The 16,349-nt window shown below is 38.1% G+C and overlaps 1 protein-coding gene across 1 annotated transcript in view; it reads right to left on the bottom strand.

Moving 5' to 3' along the window:
- galnt2 (UDP-N-acetyl-alpha-D-galactosamine:polypeptide N-acetylgalactosaminyltransferase 2) overlaps window positions 1-16,349 on the bottom strand; it is a 64,807-nt gene that overhangs the window by 24,509 nt on the left and 23,949 nt on the right. Inside the window, exons 2-7 of the mRNA XM_026293506.2 lie at window positions 6,979-7,066; window positions 2,741-2,894; window positions 1,451-1,549; window positions 1,209-1,276; window positions 1,019-1,084; window positions 785-906 (exon numbers count right to left, since the gene is read on the bottom strand). Coding sequence (XP_026149291.1) covers window positions 785-906; window positions 1,019-1,084; window positions 1,209-1,276; window positions 1,451-1,549; window positions 2,741-2,894; window positions 6,979-7,066 — 597 coding nt within the window. The remainder of the gene's footprint in view (window positions 1-784; window positions 907-1,018; window positions 1,085-1,208; window positions 1,277-1,450; window positions 1,550-2,740; window positions 2,895-6,978; window positions 7,067-16,349) is intronic.

Genomic DNA, 16,349 nt, shown 5'->3' with positions numbered 1-16,349 from the left:
GTAAACAGTTCTCTAAACATGAATGTATTTGTATTCTATATTTAGTTCATGGTAAAGTAAAACTGGAAGCAAACGCAGTTCTGTCTCTTTATATAAAATGAAACAGCTGAAAACCACAGTAGCCACATCATACAGTGGTTTAGAGAAAGCATTGCTAAAGTGGTCAAAAAGACAACAGCATAAACAAGCTTCCACGTAATGAGCAAATTTATAAATTTTGGTCTGAGGCATTTTTCTTCCTTCTTTTCTGTACAGAATGATTTATTATTTTGAAGTTAAACTAAAGCAAAGAAAAGCAAGGTCAATTACTCTGATACCAAAATTTGCTTTTTTGATGCTGGGGCTGGTGTTGTTTTTCTATTTGTGGACATGATAAATTTAGGTTAGGTGATATCCATCTAAAGCAGTTACAGAAGGTCAACAGCCATTTGTTTCTCAACTGTAAAGTGTTCCTCCATGGCTGATGGCGAGTGAATAAACCTCAGAAATTAAAATTATATTGATTTCAAATAACTGACAATGATGCAACAATGCTTTTATATTAAAATATACACAGTTGAGGACTGTCAACATGAACTGTATTTTCCCCCTTACTGTTATTTTTCAAAGACATTGGGCAACTTTGTTTAGCTGCTTTACAGAGTTGACTTTTAGATTTAATCTTTGAGCCACACCAATCTTTATGTGTGTCTTACAATCACAATACAAAAATGATTAATCTGTTTGGACTTTGTACATACATATGATAATATACAGGTATTAATGCATGAAGGTGTGACTGTACCTCAGCCACTCTCTCCAGGAGTGGCTCAAGCCAGTGATCATTACATTCACAGTGAGAGTCCAGAAAGGTGAGGACTGGTGCTGTAGCTGCATCTGCACCACGAACCCTTGAACGCATTAGTCCTGGTGAGAACAGAAAAAAAACCATAATCAACAACCAGCCAGACTGCAAAAGTGAACAGTTTTATCCCATGCAGGATAAAAATACAAAACTTGCTTCTTAGTGTCTAATTACCTTCTCTGCGATCATTTCTCAACACACGCACTTTCTCAATCTTCCCCAGTAATGCTCCGTCCTCCGCTAAAACACACACAAAGCACGTGCCATACAGAGAAGACACACACTGCATTTTCATTTATACAGTGCTATTAATAAATATACATTATTACATTACTTATATAATGTATTTACTTGCATTACTCACAGTTATCACTGTAGTCATCAACCAGAATGATTTCTTTTACCAAGTGAGGAGGGCTTTTTTTTAAGACACTGAGAGAGAGAGAGAGAGAGAGAGAGAGAGACAGATATTTATAGGATAAAAGTATTTTTAAAAAAAGAAAGAACCTTAACCTACAAATCAAACTAGAATTTGTGTGTATGTGTGTGTGTGTGTGTGTGTGTATGTGTGTGTGTATATGGACAATATACAGACAATTCACCTACCTGACCACTGTCCGCAGCAGAGCAGAACGAGCTTCATTGTGGAAGGTGATGACAACGCTGGAGGATGGTAGGTCTGATTTCCATTGTTTATGTCTGCAACTACACATACACAAGAATCAATAAAAATTATGAATAAAAAAGACAAAGTGATAAATTTAAATGCTTACACTTGTACAAATGCAAAAACATTCCTACACACAAACCCAGCTGAATGTACAAGTCAAGCTGCAAAATGGAATCACACACTGCATGGATTGTAAATGCAGAAAGAAAAAATAAAAACGATTCACAGCAACTGAAGTAAACAGACAATGAAAATGCAGATTGAGCTGTCTGGGTTAGGTCGATATATTAAAATATAAAAAATGTCTGAATAACATACTGTGAATCATGTATTGCTGGAATAAAACTACTAACTCAAAGAATCCCACTGTTGTAAGATGGCAGTGATAAAAGCAGTTTCATTTATTTGTGTCACAGGAAGATTTAGAAGTTATTGTGTTTGTTAAATACACTTTAAAAGCAAGCCAGCGGTGCTTCAAAAATGCTTCACATTAAACTGAAAACAGCACACAATCATGAGCAGTAATTTGCAAATACCGACTACTACAAAAACAGTTACTGAATTGTTCCATAATCTTGTCTTTCTGCAGAGTGGGTTGAGTCATTACAATGAGAGCTTAGAGAACTGGAGTCAATTTCCTTGTTTGTGTGCACAAACCTGGCCAATAAACATGATTCTGATTATTAAAGAAATCAGTGCAGATTGACACGAAAAATGGGTGACATCAGGAGCTGTGGCATAATTAGGAGAACAACAAGAAAATCTGGCAAGCATAAGAATCAAGCTTATTAAAACATAATGACATAATATTGTATCATGATTTATTTTTGAGGCTCCAGGAGATGACCCTGGTTAGGAATAAGCAGGTATAGATAACGGATAGATGGATGGATTTTTTTTTGTGTCATCATGCATTTAACAAGAAGAACAATTGACAGCCATTACCAGGGGTTCATTTTCTGAACAGAGCAGACAACAAACAGTGTATCGATTTTGCTGCTACATTCTGGTTTCATCAGAAAGACAAAATACAAGGAGTTTCCAAGAGATCTTATCCAGTCTGATAGTAATTAGTCAAATAGAAAGTAAAGAACAGTATGCATACACACAACTCCTGCAATCACAAAGGCCGCAAAAAACGTTTGGAGGGACAGTGTTTACAACTGCATCAATTGTGTGCATGTGTTAATGACACAGACTTTCTGAGTAATAGCAGAGATACATACTGGTCATGTCTCGTATCTGGCACGGCTCGGTCCATACGAAGTTTGTCACTCTCCACCTGGTTGAACTTGTTCCTGGCATACGGATCCTGGCCTGGTCGCACTACTGTGGCTCCAACGTACAGATCCTGGTCAAAATCCTGCCAGCGCACTTTACCTGAACATACATATGCATGCACGCACACACGCAAAACCAAGATGACAGGTTGCAAATATGATTCAACTTATTTTTAGACTATTAGTAATTAATAATTTTGTTTTAGATACATGAGAGAACAAATTGTAACTCCAGGTTTACTCCAGGAAACATATTCTTAATGCAGTATATACAAAATTAAAAGCCAGTACCACAGACAATGTTTACCTCATCACAAAGTCTGAAAATGTGACTTAGGAATGAATAAGATTATACATCAGTGGGAATATGAAAAGAAGGCAGCAGCCTGGCTGATGCAAGAATCCGTTGCAACTGACAGGAATAAATCCTCACTGCTTCAAGTTGCTGCTTGACAAGGCTGCAACATGGCACTGAGGAAAGCTGACATGAAATTTATGATGAAAATACAGTATGCAGAACAGAATTCAGCAGACCAACACCGTACACTTTAACCAGGCCAAAGTACAATATACAAAAAGAACACTTATTATGCACTGCCAGTCAGTAACAAATTCTGACATAAATTTTAACATACCTATATGAATTCCCTGCAGTCTAAAATATAAGTTCAGAAAGACAAACACTCAAAGCATGCTGTCTGACCAGATTACTGAGATCATTGCACACTAAACAGAGAAAGTTGTCATATTTAATTTCACAGTTTATCACTGACTACTGAGATACAGACACACACGAATAATAATGCAACTAATTAGCTGGGTGCAGCTCCCATGCTAATGATTTGTGTTGAGCATATGGCAGTGTGAGATTACACTATCTCTCAATATAGATGAGTGTGTGCATGACAGGCAGCGACAGACACAGAGAGAAGCAGAGCCTGATGAAGAGGAGAGAACTGCAAGTGTGTGTATGTGTGTGTCTACCCTGACAGCGTGCGAACGTGTCTGGCGTACTAATTAGCTGAAGCTTGCGATGATCTGAGACTATATACCAGTGTCTCGAAGGCACTGCTGCATGTGTCAGGGTCTGTGATGTCCTTGCTGATATCTGTGTTTAGTGGCAGCAAGTAATTAATGAACCAACTTTGCACTTTGTGAGTGCTCTTTACCCCTGTTTACTTTGTATGCTGAGCCACTGACAGCTGATTGACTGTCCACTTTCTTACTAGGATTACTTAGTTATTATTAGTTGACATTTTTCCAAAACTCTCTGGTCATTTTCTTCTCCCAGATGTATAATAGTCCTCTTGTGTCTGTATAGTCAGACTTGTTTCCAGAACTGCATGGGGCAGAGGAGGCTGTGGGGCCCAGGTCTGTTTTGTGACAGTTGTTAGATATCCTCCTAGATCATATATGTCATATGATTAAAATTTATAAATATCATTCTGATTGTTCATACTGAAAATCCACTACAGTATTTTGTCTATCCTGGAAGCAGTATCCTTCCTTCTGTTGCTCTTATTTCTTTTAATTGTTTTCCTGTTTTTTTTTTTTTTTTTGTGTTTGTTTTTTTTGAGGGAGTTTTTTTTTTTTATCCTAGGATCAGCTGTGCAGACTGTGAAGGTCCTTGAGGCAAATTTGTTATTTGAGGTATTGGTCCATATAAACAAAACTGATTTGACTTTAGCAAATGATCAAGACCAGCTTGTGGTTTGCTGCTCTGCTTTGCTTTAGACCCTCTGTGTCCAAACCGGTGAGTGGTGTGGTCCATTGGTTGCCTCCCAGTTGACCTCTCATCACAGAGCTGTTTTCACCCAATGCTGCTGACTGGTTATTTTTATCTGCTGCAACATTTTCTGGAAATCTCTTGACATGTGCTGCTTTTCTCCATTCTATATTACTGTAACTTGGATATTGTACTCTAAAAAATTGTTCCATCAACTTTTCCTTGTTTTGTGCCCAGAAGTGCCTAGAGAAGGAAGAGTGACTAACTTTTGTTAGACACACAACTAAAACTAATATCTCAAGTGAAGCTAATCCAAACAAAGCAACACTACGTCGTAGCACTACAGTACAGAAAACTAACAAGGCACTATGAGTCAATAATAAAGAAATACTGACAAATGTGTTTTAACTAGTTGAGGTCAAACAACTCCACTGAAGTAAGTCGGCCAAGCTTCTTCTTCTTTTGATTTTATGATGGGTGGCACTCAGCGTTAAAGATGCATTCCCGCCACCTACTGTGTTGGAGTGTGAACCAGAGTTATCTACCATCATTTAATAAACGAAAAGAAAGAAAATGAAAAAGAAAAAAAAAAAATCATATTTTGTTTGTTTAGCCAGGTTCCCTTAAGAAATGCAATAAGGTCTGTTGCTTAAATCAGCTGGTTGTCTCGAGCATGGACATCTACTTTGATCATACCATAATACTTCTATATTCGATCTAATTGGAGACTAAACAGCCAATGAGAATGAATTTTCTCCAGTTCTCTGATTGGTTGATTTTGTGGCACATTTGTAACACTGTGTGCTAAGCTGAGCGAGCGTAAAGAACAAACCCGAGCGCTGGAGGAGAGGTTGAGCGAGCGAGAGAAAGAGGGAGTGAGAGCGTTTGTTATTGCACATTCATATGGATAATAGCATGCATACACATTTATTGTGCACAGAATATATTTTTGCTTGCTCAAACAATTTTTTTTGCTTGAATATATTTTCTTTCCGAAAAATAATTTATGTGCTTGCAAAACTAAATTTTTCCATGCTCAAAATCTCCCACTGCGTGCTCAGGATAGAGGCAATAAATATAACGCCATACAACGGAAACATTTAAAAAGAAAATGCTTCAAGTTGCTGCAAAAAAACCCAAAAAAACTAGTGAAACTTGCCTGGACAAAAATGATGGTCCCCTTAATATTTTGTTGCACAACCTTTTGAGGCAATCACTGCAAGCAAGCAATTTCTGTAACTCTCATTGAGACTTCTGCACCTGTCAACAGATATTTTGGCCCACTTCTTGTAAGCATATTGCTCCAGCTGTCTCAGGCTGAAAGGTGCCTTCTCCAGACTGCATGTTTTAGCTCTTTCCACAGATGTTCAATGGAATTTAGATCAGGGCTCATATAAGACAACTTAAGAATAGTCAATTGTTTTGTTCTTAGCAATTCCTAGGTGTTTTTAGCTCTGTGTTTGGGGTCATTATCCTTTTGGAGGACCCATGACCTGTGCCTGAGACCAAGCTTTCTGACACTGTAGCACATATTGCTTGAGATTTCATTGTACCCTGCACAGATTCCAGACACCCTGTTCCAGATGCAATAAAGCAGCCCCAGGACATAACCAAGCCTAATCCATGTTTCACAGTAGGTACAGTGTTCTTTTCTTTGTATGCTTCATTTTTGTGTCTGTGATCATTTTTAGCTGATGTGATTTGCCAAAAAGCTCCAGTTTTTGTCTCATGTGTCCAAAGGACATTCTCCCAGAAGCTTTGTGGCTTGTTAATATGCATTTTGGCAAATTCCAGTCTTTCCTTTTGATGATTTGCTTTCGACAGTGGAGTCCTCCTCAGCCATCTTCCATTAAGTTCACTTTGGATCAAACAGCGATAGATGGTGCGATCTGACACTAATGTACCTTGACCTTGGAGTTCACCTCTAATCTCTTTGGAAGTTGTTCTGGGCTCTCTGGTTACCATTTGTATTATCCATCTCTTCAAGTTGTCATCATTTTTACCTCTTGCAGCCATGTCCAGGGAAGTTGGCTACAGTCCCATGAACCTTAAACTTCTGAATAATGTGTGCAACTGTAGTCACAGGAACATCAAGCTGCTTGGAGATGGTCTTATAGCCTTTACCTTGAACATGCTTGTTTATACAGTGACTGCTTTTCATCCTTTCAAGACAGGCTGACTGATTACAAGTTTGAAAACACCTGTGATGCTAATTACAGGACTCACTTTAGTTTAACATGTCCCTATGTTCAAATTATTTTCGGTGTTATCCAGGGGTATCATCGTTTTTGTCCAGGCTTGTTTCACTAGTTTTGTTGGGTTTTTACTTTCGTCAGGTTCAAGTTATTTCAGTGGCCATTGTGGGTTTTTCTTTCTTTAATGGAAGGGTTCCAACAGTTTTATCCACATGTGTAGATGCAGGGCCTGGTGGTGCATAACGAACACAGGAGTTTACTACCTGGTGGCAGAGTCTCTAAGCTGTGAGCCTTGTCGTCAGAGCTGTGAGCTTTGCTCCTGCTGGACAAGTCACTGGAGCCCCAATCGTCCTGAAAGACACAAAACAAATAGGCACACACACTTTAGTGCAGATGCACAGTTTAACTTCACTAAGTTGAAACATGAGATGATTTACTAAGCCCATTTAGACAAGAGAATCTCCATAAAACATAATCACATAATTCAAAGATTCTAAACAATTAATGCTGTCTTTTACAGCAAACCATGTAATAAATAAATCAGTTTGTACACATTCCATCACCATCAACTCACTTATCTGGTACTTTAGTCTTCCTCAGCTTGCAACAGGCTATTTTACTTTGCATCAGGGACCATTTGAATCACAGGCTACAACCAGAGTTGTGCACAGTGATTTAGGGGTCTCAACCAGTCATCCATATGTCTCATCTGATCCTTTCATCGGGTACATCAGCGATTTCGTCCTTACTGAGTTCATCAGTGCATTCATGCTCTCACCATTTAAACAAATTAACAGATGACTAAGCCATCCCTCCTTGTGTCCATCTTAATATTATCATTAAAACCCAGAGGATCAATACACCTGGAGACACAGCAATTACTGGCCTTGGCCACTGCTGGCCTTGACTTTAGCAAACTATTGTCCAGCCCTCTTATTTGTGCTGTAAGTCCCTTTCACCTTCAGCTTCTCCAAAAAGCTTTATTGATCTGTTTTCTTCACTGTCTCAGGGCAACCAATGATAACGATGATGATTTCTTTGCCATAGAAATCTGCTAAAGGATAGAAAAGGGATTTTCAAACACTGCGTTTAATGCCTTTGTATTTCTAGTAGCAAAATAACTATTGTTGTTTTTACTCTTTTCCAGACTTCACATTCCTCTATAGCATCTGTGTTCTAAAACAACACTGACTTAAATGAGATAATTCTAACACACAATAAACCTCTACTAAAACAACATCCTATATAAAATAATGAGAATTGACTGTGTGCATTAGATAGTACAATTGTGTACAAGTGAAAACCAAAGGTGGCAGTGTACTCCTTGCAGAAATACAGTTTGACAGGTTCTGAAAGAAAATAGGACACATTCTCAGGTAAAGCTGCAAAATGGGTTTTGGTTTCTGCTTTATTGGGTTATTTTGTAGAAAAGGCTCTCAGGCTGACATTTTATGGTCACCTCTAAAAAAAAAAAAAAATGAAGTAATTCTGCATTTTGAGCAATTGTTAGAGCTGATCAAGTGGAGATTATGAACTGAAGATCATCTTTGCCTCTTTGATCTCTGTGTGTATTACTGCTTTTGAGAATCAGTTAGCATGCCGTGAGTAAACTCACAACATGTATAGATCTTTCAGAGAAGTGTGATTTTATCTTATTTTGTACTATAACACACCTGTAACATGACCCTTAGGTAACGACAGAGACTGAAATCTGCTTTTTACTTCAAAGTAAGTTGGTAAAATTTTGCATCTGTTCTGAGTGTCATCCACGTCTCCTGGTGTCCCACACTCCACAGCTCATCCCCACTACAGAACCAGCTGCATGTAAAAAGTGAAAGTATCACATGCAAGCACACAAAGACATCGGGATGACCACCGGATCTGTGCCTTAAAGCTCTATATAGATTACAATACAGGCCTTTATCTCGTCTCACCTCAATTATTGAAACTTTACGTAGCAATCAGTCTGCCAGCTTTTTCTTGTCTGCAGCCGCTTCAGAATACAGTAGCGAGATAGAGCAGTGAGACGAGAGACCAGATCTCCCCAGCATTAGTCTCGCTCCATTGATGACTGAATACAAATATTATTATATTATTATTCACTCCACTGATATTTTTGAAACTCTTAATACCCATTTCTTTTTCATCCTTTTGTTTTAATCCACATATTCTATGGTTTTATTAACTTATCTTTTTTTTCTGTGCTTGACTTGTCTTGACTGTTTATGTGAAATGAAATGTGAAGTGACATGGGGCCAAGTATGGTGACCCATATTCAGAATTTGTGCTCTGCATTTAACTCATCCAAAGTGCACACACACAGCAGTGAACATACACACACCGTGAATACACAATCAGAGCAGTGGGCAGCCAATGCTGCGGCCCCAGGGAGCAGTTGGGAGTTTGGTGCCTTGGTCAAGGGTCTCACATTCACTCCCCCCACCGACAATTCCTACCGATCTTGAGACTAAAACCTGCAACTTTTTGGTTACAAGTCCAACTAGATCCTGCAGCACTTTATGGAAAATGCCAGCAGCCGTGGAAGGACAAAAGACAATCATGACAGGAAAGGCCTATCAAAATAATCACGCTTTTATCATTTGACTTTTCATTGAGGCTAAAGTGCCTTAAATATGCATTACATCAATTCTAATAGTCAGCATGATAGTTAAATGTGAACCATTTAAGACAAGTCTCAATATCATCATGCACAGTGGTAGCTCAACACACTAAATTCACTCTGTTCTGTAAAACTCCAACTTGCTGACAGTCTACCAAAAGGATTCTGATTGATTTGGTAGTTTGAACAACTGCTCTCCATTTACAGCTAGTTTAAAGAAAGACTATTTCACTGACAGACGAGCAAATAGGAGAAAAAAACAAACATACAAACAAACAAAAAAAGAATATTTCTGACAGCCTGTTGACAATTATACAATACTAGTTTACTAGAGAGTGCTGAGAGTTATAGTTTTTATAGGAAATACATTACATCTACTTTTTTCTTTGCTCCACAGATATTTAAACATTTTAATGTGTTGAAAATGTTAATATGTCAATTTCCATTTCAGAATTGAAAATCTGATTATTGTGGTTTGCTTGTAAACCCTCAACACACGCATCAAGAACAGATCAGGTCATTTCCCCGCTGTGCTTGGAAATGCCAAATGTTCATTTCATGCCTGCAAAATTTTAGGTTCCACATTTACCTGCTTTAACTGAAGAAATTCATCAGTTTACCAAACTTTTTAATAAGATAACTGAGAAGAGAAATTGATGATGGAATGGGAGATTATTGTATGGAGCAAGCAATCAAGAAAAATAAGGTTTAGAATAAACCATAAAAAAAGTAAAGAAAAAAGGGAAATACCCCAGCTGTATCTGTGCTGCCTGCTTCCTGTCCAAATCTCCCTGAGATTTGTGGGAATTGCAGTCCATGACAGATTGCACAGGATATCATGAAAACAAGCAATGCTTTAAGGATTTTGTGGTTTATCAATAAATGGCTGACTGAAACAGAATTTAAAAGGGTAAGAAGACAACATATGCCATTTTTAACTCAGATGAATGACCTCAGTTAAAAACCTGTGTAAATGGCCTCAGCCTTTATCCACATCTCCTCTAATTATTGCTAAGGCTGTCTGGTGCTATCTGAAGGTCACACCAACACTTTTAAAGCACATTAAATAAGACATTATATTTGGCTTGTTTAAGTTGTACAATTGTACATCTGTCATTTATGTCTTTCCCTTCTGTCTTGTTACATCAAACTTGTTACTGCTAATGTAAGAGTGCTCACTCTTGCCCAAGACTGTTTGTACTTTTGTTTGAGTGTTTTTATAAGTGAAGGTAGTTCTAAACCACACTTCCATTCTTGTTTCATTGATTTGGGCTCCAAGGTTGCTATCACCTGACTCCAGTTGATATTTAATGGCATCAGAAGCCTGGTGGTACTGCACCATTACTTTTCCCACCATCACTTTGCATGTCAGGTGAATAAATATTGATATTTGTGACTTTAGTGAAGATTAGATCACATTTTATGACCAATTTATGCAGAAAACAAGGAAATTGCAAACAGTGCCATAACATTGTAATGCAATTGTAGATACAATTTTGTCCTTTTTTGGTTTATCATTTTCTCTTGTTTAAACTGCATTATTAGGATTTTTTGACCTGTAGCTGTTGCTTTGTTTTCCTGGTTTGAGCCACCTAAAGCTCTTGTGGGTGTCCATGTCACTATGGTGTGCATTTATCTCCAGTTACATGCTGTACACAAAAGAGACTGTACTGAATGATACTGTGGTTCATTCAAGTAAACACTACAAGCAGAACTGAAAGTACTGCATCTTAGTTCTTCTGCTCCACATGATATTCAACAGATATTTAAATTCAATTTAGTAAAAGGCCAAATAGTACATTCTTGCACATTTCAAAATTAACAAGAAAAATTTTTATTTTTAGTTTATTTTTCAGTAATTGTTTTTGCTTAGGAGCAAATACCAAACTTAAAAAAGAGCTCTCAGACCTGCTTCTCTGCGAGTCAGATGGACTTTAAGCCCCCAACAGATCAGTACAAGCGTGTGTGTCAACAAGTGTCAGCTCATAATTGTATATGAAGGGGTTTAGCAGCTCACATGCATCAGTGTGTCAGTCCAGCACATATAAAGCAGTTATCAGGTTGTGTGCGAAAGAATGTGTTTTATCTAGTCCTGGACAAGTATCTAATAGTGTAAATATAATCTGCGGTAATCTGATCATGTTCACTGACAGATTACCTCACATAGGAGGCAATGGTACATCAACAACACCATAGAAACACACACACGCACGCACACACAATAATTCTAGTTTTCCGAAAACATTCAGCATACAATAAAACTAGCCTGGCCAGCCAGACCCACGCACTTTCTCAGCAATGTGGGTCTAGACCCCCTGCCTTAGGGAGTCCTTTCCTCCAGCTTCAAATGAGCTGGGCCAATCACAGCTGTTTATCTGCAATGGTGCGGGTTTTATGCATGACTCGTTTCTCAGTGCCAGTCCCAAGTCCGCAAATCTGGCAAAACTGGCTTTTGCTCTTTATTCTGCTGAAAAATATGCACAAAATTAGAACACCGTGTATTCTCATGCTTTTACAACAGTCATTCACTAGCCTCTCTACTCTACCGCATGTCATTCACTTGTCGCTTTGCTCGCGTCATATAGGCCCCAAACCTCAATGCAATATGAGTGAGTACGCATCCAATTTCAAAGTAAGCCTAATTGTGTGGTTTCAGCATGTTTGGCGTAGACCTGACTAGGACTACCATTGTGACTTTCAAGTGTGACCACTATGAAGAGTTTTTACTCTGTAAAGAGCAGCTGAAAAGGACCATCTGTGAAGAATGGCAGGACATCTCTACACAGATTTGTACAGTGGCATCATGCATGCCCAGAAGGACCAAACCTGTCATCTGAAGTATACGAATGACATGCGTGGACACACACATATACAATACACATTATTCATCACAGTACATGAAAACATCAATTTGCAGTAAAATACATGTTGGAACCTCAACTGCAACATATTTATGCAGAAGTCTAAAATGGTTTTGATTTGACAGATTTAACCTTGTGTCTGATACAACAAGCTGTGGCAATGATCTGATTGTAGTTGTAGGCCTAATTCATCACAAAATCCATCCAAGAGACAACAATAAGATGCAGGACATCAGGCATCACCAGCAGCAGGGATAGGAGGAACATAGGAGAAACACAGTTTATACTGAAATAATGATTTCTTACTGTGCCTTGTGTTACACTGCTATGTCTATTACTTTCAATATTGATTTTTTTTTTTTTTTTGTCATTTGTTGCTTTTATATGACAGTTCAATTAACAAAGAAAACTAGGGGGAGAGAGAGGCTGTCAGCTGGGCTCAATTGCTCAATATGCTACTATGGCACTGCAATTTGGATTAATTTCAACTAACTGAATAATTGGTAAACCAGCAGTAGTTCTCTTTGGTGTGACCTGCACACAGTTTCTCCTGGTATTTTGCAGCACCCTGGAGAAGCTGTTGCAGTTTTTCTGTAGCAGATTGAGACTAACACCACACTGCTGACACAGGGGCTCTGTGGGGGTCAGAGCATCTGATGCAGGAGTCCTGGTTATTCTTGCCTCTGAAAATAGTTTTTCATAAACTCTAGTGAGTTCTTTATGGGCTTGTTGTCTTGTACAATGGGCTGCACAATGAACCTCGCATCAATCAGAACTTTTTTACCATGTTAAAAAAAGTTACGTTCTAGTTACGTACAGGCTGTTGTACAGCAGTAAGGGCAGTTGGTGGTTAGAGAAAATCTCTTTTAAATGGCTCAAATTCATGTCCCTGTGACAGACAGCATCTATCCTGCTGAAATTTCCATAAGCAACATACTGAATCCAGATCAGCTCCAGACATGGTGTTCTGTGACTGAGCCTGACCTTTGACCTCCATGAGGAGTGCAAACTGAAACATTCCCACCGGGGTTTAAAGTGCTCCAGAGTGAATCAAATCTTAGTGGATACACAAGAGAGTGGTTTCAAAACAAAATGTTACCTCCATTCTTTTACTTTACCATCATTTTAAATGCCAGGTCAGATAAACATCAAAACTTTCTCTCACAACTCAGGACAATCACTGGCCATGTGCCATTACAGTGCTTGGAAAACTAATCTTTTTAACAATTACATATGATGCCTTCTGAGTCATGTCTCCTATTTTCCATTCACTTTACTCAAAGACACATCTACCAAAAAAACAGACTTCCCCTTTTTTCTTTTTACCGTCTTTTATCTCTACTGATCACTTTAGTTAAAAGGCTTAAATCTAAATATAAATGTAGCATTAAGTTACATTAATAGCAAAGTATTTTTGAAACACTGAAATACAGTTATGGCTGAGTATAAAATATTAATGCTTATTATTATTTTATTTATACCCATTCATAACTATATCTTCTTAATGTAAAGTACAAACAACTACTTTATCATCGTCTGCTTTTTACTTCTCCAGACTTCTCCAGACGGTCAAATATAGAGTGTAAACTCACTCTATATTTGGTTATTACACATCTGCTGGTCTACAGCCATGCTAGCATGCTCAAATATAGTGATGGTTTAAATTAAATGCTAATATCAATAATTTAACATGCTTAAAATCAGATGTGTAAGTATGTTAGCAAGATGATATTTAGGTGGAATAATATTTACTGCTTTAATATGTTCTAATATGCAGTACAGCTGAGGCTGATGGGAATGCCACTAAATAGCAAGTACTGTATTTGGTCATAACCAATTGCATTGGACAACTTAAAGTGACCTGATGATGGCACTAACTGTCAAAAGTACAATTATCCTGACATATCCACTGGAGTTGTGCAATGACCTCTCTCACCAGGGTGTGTGTGTGTGTGTGTGGTGTGTACACTTGAGAGTGTGAGACACTCAGGGGCATGAGACAGCTCAATGGAGCAAACTCACTCAACCTATACCATGAGTGCGGCAGCAGTAGCATTTGATCAGAAAAAAAGTAGAACCAATTTCAATTTCTGTGAACAGTTTGGATTCGAGGAATCTGACGTGGATAAAAACATATACAAGATTCTCTAGATGGTGGTTTATACATCCCTAAGTAATGCCACTTCTCTATCTAATCACCTGAAGGTGTTTTTTCAAACTTCAATAAATGCAACACGTTTCCACAGTAAATGAGTAATTGTGTTAAATGATCATGATTTTAATACTGACAAAAATAATCATGACAATGTTTTCCATAATTTAGCAGCAAACATAAATCTGCACATTAAATTTCATTCAAATCTATTGAAGAGTTGTCAGGTCATTTCACCATGCAACAATGTGCATCCCATTTTAATCACAAAACATATACGCAAGTACAGTGCATGTGCAACATCAGCATCCCCCTCTATCCCTGCTTTCCCCTTTTACTGTCCACCCAGGACATGTATCAGTAGCTCCACCAAAAAAGAAAAAAAAAAAAAAAAAGGTGAGTTGTTTTTCGCTGGAAGATGAATACAAGATGAACACAACCTCTGTCTCCAGTACAATATCCACATCCCCGTATTAAAATAGCAAGGAAAAATAAAACTGGATACACAGCATATATTTTGCATATGACATCTTTATCTGCACAAGACTGTGAGACTGCGTGAGCTCATGGTGTGACTATGTTAACATCCCTGACTGCAGCTCCTGTGGTGATGATGTCCTACCAGGATCACACTGCACATTGCTTATCAAGGTGAAGAAAATTTAGAGCCCTCTCCCCTCCTACACACATGCGCGCATACACACACACACACACACACACACACACACACACACACACACACAGTATTTTTTGGCAGTACTTCAACATAAATGGATGAAAAGAGTGAAAGAAGCTTGTTGCTGAAAAGTCATAAAACCAGCTGCAACTGGGATGTTGTTACACAGGAAGATGGAGGGTTCTGGTGGCATTTATGGTCATTTGTTATAAGTCCCAGCTAAGATTTCCAGCAATACAATGTTGAACTTGCTGGCAGCAAATAAAACCGTCAAATGACATATGACTGGGAACACATCTGCTTTCAAATTTCCCCTAACTTTATTTCACTTCAATGCATTTCATTTCTCTCCTCCTGAACTTGTGTGTCTGCAGATCTTTGTCATGTGGTGGCATATCTCCTCTCTATATGCTACCACAATTGATCAGTCTTATCCTTCTTCCTCTTCTTTTTCGTCCTGTTTCTTTGTCAATGCAAATTTTTGTCTATTAACTGAATTTTAGTTCATAGTCAAGAGAAGTTACATATATGAGAAGTTACATATGTTTTTACGACAGTAGCCTCACAGTTCAGACATTACACAGTGAACTCCGGCAGGAAGAGAACGCAACGCTAAGTATTTAAAAATTTAACAGTATTACAGCACTGTGGAAATGTTCATTTATCAGCATTTGAATAATATTACCTATTATAATAACTTTAATGATTATTCCAGTCAATCTAGTACTATTCATAATTCTAAATCCAGACACATCAATTTTGGTTTGCTTTTGTTCACTTTCGCCAGAACTTCAAATGCTTATTTTACAATCCTCTTTACAGGGATTAACTAATACTTAATATATTTTAAAACGGTACATTAAAGAATGTATTATTGAGAAGTGACAGTCACACAAACACACACTACCCTGATGATGGGGATGTCTGCTCTGCTTGCAACACATAAAGCAGTTAATTAGACTTCCTCTAGCTTTAAAAAAATGGGATTCCATAATAAAACCTCTGTACAAGAGAAAGAGGCAAGACAGAAGGACGGAACAATAAAAATAGGGAACTGTTTGAAAAATCAACAGGTCTTCAAGCCCCCTCGTCTTCACTCTCTTGAGAATTCAGGCTGCACAGAGGAAAAAGTCTCTCACCAGGGTGTGTGTGTGTGTGGTGTGTACACTTGAGAGTGTGAGACACTCAGGGGTATGAGACAGCTCAATGGAGCAATTATGTGTGCTGGCTGTGGTCCCAAAACCCCATCTGCATCCTACACACAGAAAAACACTTGCAAAGATGCACACACATATATTTTTCCAGAAACTTCAAGTCAGACCACA

The sequence above is a fragment of the Mastacembelus armatus genome, chromosome 3, assembly GCF_900324485.2.
Source record: "Mastacembelus armatus chromosome 3, fMasArm1.2, whole genome shotgun sequence".
Lineage (NCBI taxonomy): Eukaryota > Metazoa > Chordata > Actinopteri > Synbranchiformes > Mastacembelidae > Mastacembelus > Mastacembelus armatus.
The sequence above is the reverse complement of the archived record's forward strand: the minus strand, read 5'-3'. Positions and strand labels throughout refer to the sequence as shown.